This window comes from Malurus melanocephalus, unplaced genomic scaffold, assembly GCF_030028575.1.
Source record: "Malurus melanocephalus ecotype Western Australia unplaced genomic scaffold, MMel_1.1 scaffold_714, whole genome shotgun sequence".
In the NCBI taxonomy this organism is placed as follows: Eukaryota; Metazoa; Chordata; class Aves; order Passeriformes; family Maluridae; genus Malurus; species Malurus melanocephalus.
Window position 1 is genome coordinate 90,104 of NW_026623946.1, and position 10,527 is coordinate 100,630.

The 10,527-nt window shown below is 48.2% G+C and overlaps 1 protein-coding gene across 1 annotated transcript; it reads right to left on the bottom strand.

Annotated features, from left to right (window-relative positions):
- Positions 1-5,276: 5,276 nt before the first annotated feature.
- Positions 5,277-6,351, bottom strand: LOC130584510 (transcription factor HES-5-like). The gene is made up of 3 exons (XM_057384526.1): positions 6,262-6,351; positions 5,792-5,975; positions 5,277-5,605 (listed from the first exon to the last, which is right to left on the bottom strand). Exons 1-3 carry the CDS (start codon positions 6,325-6,327, stop codon positions 5,340-5,342), a joined length of 516 nt encoding a protein of 171 aa, XP_057240509.1. The 5' UTR covers positions 6,328-6,351; the 3' UTR covers positions 5,277-5,339.
- Between the last annotated feature and the right edge of the window lie 4,176 nt (positions 6,352-10,527).

The following is a 10,527-nucleotide window of genomic DNA, read 5'->3' on the forward strand; positions in this document are numbered from 1 at the left end:
GCCTCATGTAGTTTTTGAATACCTGTTTCTTATTACTACAGCAGCATTGATGAAAACCCTCCTTATTTCCCGTGGCTGTCTTTCAAAAGCAGAAAGGAAATCTCTCATTTTCCTGAGGGCAGCCAGTTCCACCTGCCCTCAGCATCCCTCTCAGGGCCAAATCTGTGTCTGTGGCTGCCTGGGTAGGATAGCAAAGTGTTCCAGCACACAGAGGGCTGGGGAATAAAAGGATATGATTCTGCAAAGGTTCCTCCTGGAACCAGTTATTAACCTGAAGATTTYAAAGCCCTTTTCACTGTCTGGATCCTCATGGATTTTCATGGGACAGGTGTATTCCCTTCCCAGCCCAAAGACATTTTATGTATAGATGGATCACTTAGAGTACAACTATTTTAATACMTGATGGTTGTCAAAAACTATAAATGAACAAGGACTACGAGTCCTATTCAAAATCAGCTCGCTGAATTATTTTGCCAGCCTGTAATCTGCAGTATTCCTTGGAGCTGGGGCAATCCCTGTTTGTGCTGTGACTGGAGAGGGGAGTGAAGCCCGGGATTTTCTGGATGAGGGGACAGCAGGTCCTGCCACGCACCGTATGGGAGGAAGATGCTGGCGACAGCCGCGGCCACGGGGAGAGGGGAGGGCATCTCTGACCCAATTTCCAGCCCTGGAAATATGAAATGAGCGGTTTTAAATAATGCCACGCTGTCCGCAGCACAATGCCCCGTCTCCAAAGGGCTCAACCAGCTCCCACTGATTAAAGCCTTATCCCTTCCTCGAAGGGCCGGGCAGATGGTGCCGCAGGCGTGGGCTCTCCCCGGGATCCTCCCAGGCACACTTCTTTTGTCGGCAGTTTAACAYCGTGAATGGGAAATCATGCGGGCTCGCACCATCTGATGGCAATGGTGAACCAGGCACTGCTGCGGGCGCTCCCGACAGCTCTGTGAGATCCCAAAAATCCCGGCTCTCTGCCCTCGGAAAGGGATCACAAATCTTCCATTCCCCCGTGCCTGTGTCATCCACTCTCTGTATGCTGCTGGTGGGTGAGAGGAGAAAATATTCGCCCTGGTTGGTYTGGTTCTTCAGACCCGAAAACTTAATGGCAACAGTATTTCCCAACTGATGCTTGTGAATAATGAATTGTCTAGACTTGGGCTGTCCCTGTGGAGCGCAGAATGAACTTCCTGCAAGGATTTCAGTATGGAAAAATTATCYTGTGCTGTAGGAATTCCAGCCAGTCTTTGTTAGAAATCTGTAATTAGTTTGGCCTTTTAAAAAATTCTGCTGTTATTGCAGCAGTCTCTCCCCCTGAAATGTGTCCGTGCTGCAAATCCTTGTCCCTGTGCTCCATATCCTTGAGGAATTTGTGCCTTGGTCTGTTGCTGCAGAGCCAGAAAGATGGGCTGCCTGAAGCTCAGAGACACGATTTTCCCTGCTTTGGGGATGAAGGACTAAAAGAAACAAATCCTCAAAATTGCCAAACTTGGAGTTGATGAACAACAGCGCCCAGTAATTCCCTTCTTTGGAGGGAATGTGAGGTCTGGAGCTGCTGTGGGCAGAGGATGCTCCTCTGTAAATTCCATCAAAGCCTGAGTTGCACCATGAAGGTGCTGTTTCCAAAATCACCACCTGCCAGGGGTTATCCCTGTCTGTGCCTACAGCACATCAGGCAGGAGCCCTGGCTTTTACCATGTTCACCATCTCCAAATGGAGCTGCTCCCGGAGACTCTGAGCTGTGCTGGGAACCCCTGGGATTGCTGTGAGTTGAGGAACAACCACAGCGGGTCCAGAAATGGATCCATCCACCCCAAAATTGTCATTATATGTTGGTGTCCATGACAATCCATAAATCAGARCAGCTGGAGGACCTGAGGAATTACTGCCCGGCCTTTCTGCTCCTGGTTTACGGGTGGTGGTTTCMACCCAGGTGTAGATTTACTACACACACAGTTTTCACAAAAGCTGCTACTGCTTGTAAAAYCAACTGGCAGCTTTCTTAGCCCATCTGATCCGTAATTTTCCACGGAGGGGAGCTCAGTGTGCTGCAGTGGAGCAACAGGTCTGGAGGAGGGTGGGCTATCAGCAAAGAGTGTGGAAACMCAGAATTTCCTTGCCTGTGTCATGCAGATTTAAAAAGCGGTGCCCTGTACCTCTGGGGCTGTGCTTCCAGCACACAACTCGATGGCTTGTACCAATTTTAGAGCATTTTTATTTTAGGCCGTTTCCTACATTCCTGCCAGCCTGTCTCCCAGATGCCATTGATGGCGTTTTTAAAGAAATAATTACGATTTTTAACGTTGGTTTTTTTCCCCCTGTGCCTTCCTGAAATGGTTTAAAATCTTTCTGACAACTCCTCTTGAGACACCTATTTAGTGTCAAAGAGCATAACGTTCCCAAGTTTTAAAAGGGTCCTGGCATAATACTGATCGATCAATGTGCTCCTTGGGAAAATAGCTCTCCAGATGGTCCATCGGGACAGGAATTGCTGGTCGTCACAATGCRGAGCCAAAAAGCGTCACTAATGTGGGCTGTTGTGAGGCACGCTTCCTTTGTGGGCCTCTGAATGCCCTAAATAGGGAAGAAAGTGTGGGAAACTCCGAGAAACTCAGGCCCACACTCTGAGGTTAATAGGGGCTTTGTCAGGAGAGTATTCCTGAGCTGTGGGATCAGCATAATAAACAACATCTTCCCTAAGGGTGGGAATGTGTTGGGAGCAGGGGAGCGTCACCCCAGGGGCCGGAGGAGCAGTAAGAAGCTTTGAGTTCAATTATGAGAAGTGATAATAATTAATAAATTGTAAACATAACCTTTGCTGGGCCGGCCGGCGAGGCCACAGGTCTGGCTTTTAGCTCGGGGGTAATTGGTAAATTAAAGCCCAGAGGGGCRAGTGTGTGCTTGATGAAAAGCAGAAGGGGAGCACCAGCGTGGATCTGACTCCTTGAAGCAAAAAAAAAAGCTTTCCCAGTGGGGTTTGGTCCCTTCCCACTGCTCAGGGAGGAGGTGCTCACTTCTTTCTCTCCCTTACACTCATTTTACACAACTGCAGACCCTCAAATGTGGTTTCCTCGGGTGGAACCCCATTCCCAGGAGAGCAGCAGCCTGTTCTGTGCCACGTGTGACTCTGCTCCTAGCGGTGCACATCAGGCTGGGCTGGGCTTTGGGGCACATGGTGCTCCAGCTGAGCCTGAACCCCCCCAAACTGCCCTAATTAGGCTTGATTTAAACTCCCCCAGGCATGGACAACAGCTGGAGTTTTGCTGGGATTCACAAGCTTGTGCTAATTGAGAGGGACAAGCTGAGCACAGCGAGGTTCAAGTGACTTCTTCAAGCTTGCTAAGCAACCATAAATCCTGAAAATATCTTTTTGTGAATTATTGAGCAGTTCATTAGGATGAACAAATCTGGAGCATTGGTAGAGACCTGTACCAAACCACTCCTTGCATTGCCCTGGCAGARAGATGAAGAGCCTGTGCACAAATAATAACCAAAATGATCCAAAAGGAAGCAAAGCAGAATGTTCCTGACCCAGCTGTTTGGCTTTTGGGGCCTTTCTGCAGAGGGGTTCACCACAAACCAAGCGAGAACTGGGCAGGTTCAGTGTTGGATGCAGTTTTATCTGTCAGCTGAGCAGAGCTCAGGTTGCTCCATGCACAGACAAAATCAGGTATTCAGTGGGGGTTTTTTTGGTTTTTTTTTTTTTTTTTTTTTTTTTTTTTTTTTTGGGGGGAGCAAAACCCCTGTGGTTGAAATGCAGCTTTTCATGGCCACCCCTCCCAGGGAAACTGAGGAGAGTTGGATTGTTGACCATTGGTGTTTTATGCAGTTCCTGTATCTCTGGAAAGAGAAGAGGGTGCCCTGTCATACGCAAAAATCAGTGAAATCCTGGGGTTAAGAACACTTATGAAATGATTATTTATGCAATTTATTTTATTTCGAAGAGAAGGTAAAAAAGGGGAATATTTTAGGAGAGGAAATGTTTCCCCAGTCTCTCCTATCAAATTATACTTTTAGCCATATGTGGACTAATTTCACTTCAGTAAAGGGAGCAATCTGTTGTTTCCTGACAGAATTTGTGTCATAAGACAACAAAAATTAGTTCATACCATTGCAGGGAGTTTCAAAGATTCCCAAAGGTGCCAAATTCTGTGGAAGTTTTGGGAGATTTGCATGATAGTCCCTCCTGAACAGGCAGAAAGGGAGGGCTGAGCTCAGCTTGGTGGAAAAGTTAATGGGGAAATACAGTGGCTTTGGAATGAGGGATTTGTTGAAGACTGAATAGGTTGCTGTTAAATCTGAAAGGCTGACACCTCTCAGCATTTCAGTTCAATTTCACTTCTATTTTGATTTTTGATAATTTTTCCGGTGGTTGCTTCCTTGCAGGTGCAGAATCTGAAATCCTGCTCTGCCAAAGGGATTTTACAGATATAATTCATGAACTGGAGTGCAGGGCTCAGAACTGACACCTCTTGATGGCTTCCCTGCCACAGGAGAGTCTGCACACACCCAGTCCAGCAGTGTCAGCCYCTTTAATCATTCCAAACCAAAGGATTCACAACTAAAAAGATTTTTATTGTATCGTACAGTGAAGACACACAGGTTGAACATCACACAGGATGAATACATCACAACTTTATAAAAGCTTTTTAAGCTCCTTAGCATGCTCAGTGAATGATTATAAAGTACTGATTGCCTCCCTTCCTCCCCCTTTTCCTTAAGGTATAGCACAGGTATTTCCTTTACAAAAGGCATCAATTATCCCTCAAATGAGAGCAGCACAATGTGACATGAAGAGAATTGTCCCTCGAGCTCTCTGTGATCATCACAACTTTCTGTAAGAAGGATACTAAAAATAGCAGAGGAGCTTCACAAGAATCAGCATTTCTYAATAACATCTTTCACTCAAAAGGGAAAGGCTCAATCCTCTCTTTATGATACAAAATACATTCTCCAAAGGGCTCCTTCTTGAGGAAGGTCAATACATTATCTCGAGACAATGGAGCACTTGAACTGGTGACCCAGGCAGTCAGCAGAAAGATTTCCACTGACAGCCACAGGCTTAGCAGCCCATGATGAAAACTGAAGGGCACTCACTCTCTAAATCACCACAGAACTCGGTCCTGTCTTTGGCCAGGAGCCACCAATAAAAGCAACAAATTTGCTGCAAGATACACCCACAATCCTTCACTATGAAGGGAAACCACCCAGCGACCCTCATTTCTGGTGACAGAAAAACAATAACCGCYCCCTCCCACCTTTGGAAAGCAATGTTTCCTACTTCAAAGAGGAACTAATACACCACAGGTCCCTCTAGTTTTTTTTGGGAATAGAGTTCAGCAGGTCTACCAGGGTCTCCAGATGGTCGGAGCGGCAGCCACGCTCTTCTGGGCWGGCTGTTTTCTGGGAAACACACAGGGAGACAGAGGGGAGCCATGCAGAGCTGGAGAATACGAGACATCTGTACCCAGCTGAGCTTTGCAGAAGTGCTTGATGAGCTGGACTTGGGTCTCCTTCTTGGGCTCGTAATAGGACAGAAAGTGCATCGCTTCCTTGAGGCACYGCAGGTACCCGCTGTTAAAGTCCTGCTCTGGGTTCTTGTGGATGAATGCTGGAAGAGAAGGAAAAGCAAAYGCACTGGGTTAAAATCATGACCAAAACATGGGGCAGTGATGATTTGTGCAGTGATTTTCACGTGCCTGGGGCTGGCTGCTCCAGTCCCTGCTTGCCTCAGTGTGTTTGGGAGGGCACAGCCCTGGGAGCAGGGCCAGGTGTGCAATACTTGCTCTGCACTCACTTTTTTGGTCCTGCAGCTGGCTCTGCTGYTTCAGGTAGCTGACAGCCACTTCCAGGATRTCRGCTTTCTCCAGCTTGGAGTTRGGCTGGTGCCTCTGGAACTCCTTCTCCAGCAGCATTTTCAGCTGCTCGATGCTGCTGTTAATCCGGTCCCGGCGCATTTTCTCCACCACCGGCTTCCTCAGCTGTGAGAGACRGAGCAGATCGTCAGGGATTTTGTGAGACCTGACCCAATTTCCCTTCTGATGCCCTGATACACCCACATTCAAAAATGCTTCCTTTTGGTATCAGAGCTGTGAGATGCTGCCTACCCATTCCCCACTCCGTTTAATTTTTAAAAATCTATATAATCTCCTTTATCTCTCTTTACATATTTCCTTTCCCCTAGACCACTTCTCCCTCTTCTCCCACGTTATATTTATTTGCTTGGGGCAGCCCAGCCTTTCCAATCCTCTCAGGGGCTCCACTTACTTTATTCTTTTCCTTCGGCAGCAGTTTCTCCTCCATGTGGATCATGAGAGCGTTGCTGGGAGCCATTGGGAGCGCTCAGCCCTGGGCACAGACGCCACCCAGCTGCTGCTCCGAGAGAAAAGCGATGCTTTGGCAGCTCCCAAGCTCCTCTATTTATACCCGGGGAGCTGGGGCAGATACGTGAGTGTCGGGATCGCCGGTGTTTCCCACAGCCCCGCAGCCAATCCAGGCCGGCAGCGGGACAATAGGGGAAGCATCCATTAGTGCATGGTACATTGATCGCCAATGCCCCGGGGAGAATAACCTTCTGCCCACGCTGCTGGTGGAGTGTGCTGCGTGGGGAGCTGGGAAAGCACTGACCCTCCAGCTGGTTGGGTTGGGATCAATGGCATTCCTGAAGCCCCGCATGTGCCGGGCACAGCCRCGGCGTGGAGGAGGCACGCTTTTGGGGGAAGGTGGGGAAGGGAGGGCAGCCCTGCTGGGGTTCAAATCAACGGCCCCGGGGACATCTCTGCCCTTCCCAGTGTGTGGAATGTGTGTTTGTGTCCATAGAGTCATTGCACTTTAATGCGTGACCCCGAAGTGTGACCACAGGTTTCTTTGCAGGACATTTCTAAATGGATGTTGGATGAACAGSGAGAATTACTAGGAAATGGTGACCCCAGTTTCTCTCTTCCCCATAACACATCATGGCCTGTGAGCCAGTTGCACCAGTATTCCCATTATCCCCACTAAGGACAACTCACACCTCCCAGCAGAGCTGGGCCATGCAGAGTCACCCCTCTAGCTCTTACCTTTTCTTTTTCTCATCTTTCTCATATTTCTCATCTTTCTCATCTTTCTCATCTTTCTGATCTTTCTCTTTCATACAGACATTTTCAGGAATGATGGTTAAGGCGGGCTAAAGGAAGTCTTGGGAAATCAGAGGTGGGTCATGAATGGGATTTAGCAGCTGAGGCCCATCTTTGGCCCTTAGAAAGGAGGTTGGTTCTGCTTCTTGCTGAYGTTTCTGGTGTGTTCTGCTCTCACYTGGCCTTGCTGCAGCCTGGCCCTGCCCAGTGCACTGAATGTCAGATCTCCAACATCACATACCTGCCTTGCYGTAACTCTCAGCATGTCATCCCCACTCCATTTTTTTTAATCTGGAAAATGTGCCACTTGCTTGTATTTGCATGGAAATGCTGGAGTGAATTAAGCAACCATTTCTTTTGTGATAAAGTCAAGAAAAAGAACGAAGCAGTGAGGGCACTGGAGGTCAGTTCTGATTTTGTGTTRTGAGAAAAATCTGTGCCTGGATACAGACCTTGAGGCAGCACCAAAAAATAACCCAGGAGCTACCTGGGGAAAGCTGTGCTGCATCCTGCCATGTGTGGGTCCAGCCCAGGGTGCCCCAGGCAGAGGTGTGCTCCTCCTCTGAGCATCTGGGCATGGCAAAGACAGGAGGGAAGTGCRCAGTGAGGTAAGAAAGCCAAAGAATTCCTTGCTTGGAAATGCTGAAATGAAGCCTGAGGGTAATGGGCAGTTGACAGGAAGGAGGGAGGTGTCACTGGAATAGGCAGTGACGTGGGACTCATTGTAGCTGCCTGAATGGACTCAGCTCTTTGTGAAGGGCAGATGTTGTCCTTGGAGCCCTTTATTCCCCGCGTTGTGGGAAAGCCAGGAGACAAGACATCTCATGAACACTTTGAAGCAGTCAAAGGATTATGATACAAAATAAGACACAGCTCAGAGACCACGGCCCAGCTTCTGCCAGCTTTAATGAGGTGTTGTCTGTTTTCCTGTGTTCTTTGGCTGGCCTTCCTCCAGGAGCTGGTATCCTGGCTTATCCCTTTCCYAGCCAGAGAACCATGCTGGCAGACCTTACACCCAGGAGCCAACAGGTAGGCATGGACCAAGCTGGTTGAAGACTTTTCAGTGTCAAAACCCATATTTTTCCCARTTCCTGAGAAGCCCTGACCTTTATTGCTGTATTAGAACTGATAGCCAGATGGTCTTTTGGGAGTTGGATTCTTTCCCTTTAAATCATTCAGGCTCAAGCACCGTCACTAATGTCGGGAGTAGTTGCAAGGCACACTTCTATTGTCCCAGTAAGAAATGTTATCAATGGGGGAAGAGTATGGGAAAGGCAGAGAAACCCAAACCCACACAGCCTGGTGCTAATAACTCCTTTGTGGAGCTGCTCTTCTGTCAGGGCAAACTCCACAGCTTTTTCACCCAGGAAGGTTGAAACGGGCACGTTTTGCCATCCAGGGGCTTCTCCAAGACCCGTGTGTGGCAGGAGAAAGGGGTGACAAGGGGCAGGGACACACAGGGGTGGCCACAGGAGCGCTGAACTGCAGCTCAGGCTGTCCCGGGGTTGCTGGTTTGTTCTACCGTGCCTCACTTTGCTTTTCTGGGAAATGGGAGAAAGGGGCTGAACTCTTCCACAGAGCCCTCTTGGAACTGGCAGCTGATCTATGCTGTGGTGGGAGGCAGGGATGGGGCTGATGTGGCCCTTGGGCTTTTCTGGGAACACCTCAGGGAGTGGAGTGGAGGAGCAGCAGTGCAGGGGGTACTGAGGGGGGCTCTTCTTCCTGTCTTGCAGAGGGGCTTCTTTTCTCCCCATCTGTTGGCAGCGGTGCTGGAAAGGCTTTTTTACTCAGGGAAATGGAGGGAGGCAGCTCTGACCTCAATTTAATGGGGAAAATACTGGTGGCAAAAACACAGAAGCAATAAAACTTCCAGTCACAGGCAGACACACCTGAGTGGGAATAATTATCTTTGAATGYTACATAAAATGATGATCCCTGATGGACTGTTAGGTTTGTACGTTACTGTGGGCTGGGCCTGATCTAATGGTTAAGATTCAGGGTAAGATTTCAGCAGCACAAATCCCTACAGTATTACCAAATCCAATATCATCCTCACACTCTCACAACTGGATCCCTGGAGGTTCCTGGCCAAGGTGTGCGAAGATGGAACATTGCCTGTTGGAGATGGCCCCTAAAGATCTACTGACAGTTTTTAAATGAGGAGCCACTGCTTCTTTTGGTGTCTGAGATGATGATCTTTTCTCCCAGCCCTARTCCTAACCCTAAYTGTAACCCTAAATCTGCCCTCTGCCCCTAATCTCACCCCTAACCCTAAAACTGCCCTTGCCCCTAACCCTGCCCCTCACCCTAACCCTACACTTAACCCTGCCTATCATGCTCTGCTTGGGGTCCTTYAGTAACATGACACTTTACAGAGAAAATAGTTTAAAAATGGTTTGGCTGCAAGTCAATGCATAAAGAAATAACCATGTAAAACTTGCTATTCAGGATTGCTTCTGTTCCCACACGGGAATCATAACTCTGCATGTGAACCAATGGAGTGGGAGTCGAGGGAAATCTGCCTCTTCCAGGGGAAAAGGTTATGTTGTTATTAGCTCTATTGTATGAAATATTCCATTAAATGTCATTAACATGGCATTATCTTGCCTCCTTGAGATATCAGAAGCCCCTCAAAGAAGGGTCTTAATACTCTAAAGTACATTCTTCACAGATTTAACCTTTTTTAATTAGTTTTYCTTCAGATCCAGAATGTTTAATATACTGCCATTCCCAGGTGCATGAGCGAAGGAAAGTGGACTTTGATCATTAAGAAACCTCTGAGACAATTTGATCTGCATTTTTAGGATTGTTAGAGGCAAAAGCAATTTCTATAGCTGCTTGTGTGGTGACCCCCAAGTAGTCATGGCCCAATGGCACAGTCCTTCTACAGTGAGTATCCCAAATAATTAAAAATTAAGGAGAATTTATTATTTTTCTGCTCAGCTGAAATTCCCACAAGTCACCTCTCGGCATATTCAAGAGTGCACAAGAGGGATTTATTATTTCCTGGTATATTGACTCTGAAAGGTCTGGGGATTACAGCTGCTTTGCACATGAATAGCTGGAGTGTGTTGTACAAAAGGCATGGTCTGTGGGATAATGGGGTTGGATGTGGGAAAGCGCTGACCCTGGGGGAGAGCAGGCTGGTGCCTGATGGCAGGAATCAATTATGGCTCAAAGGAACACATTGCCCTGGGAGCAGGCTTGGCGGGAGCCACCATGTTCCGTGTTTACCACCCTCCTCCTCCCAAACCCGGATAAAACAGCCACGGGATATTATCCTGTCCTTCTGCTCCTTCCCGGCGCTCGGTGCTGAGTTATTGGGGATTTTGGAAATGCTGCGGTTCCCCGGCTCTGGAAGGGGCTGAGGGATCTCCCAAATGCTGCCAGCTGGGTCTGAGGTTTCTCCCAAGCA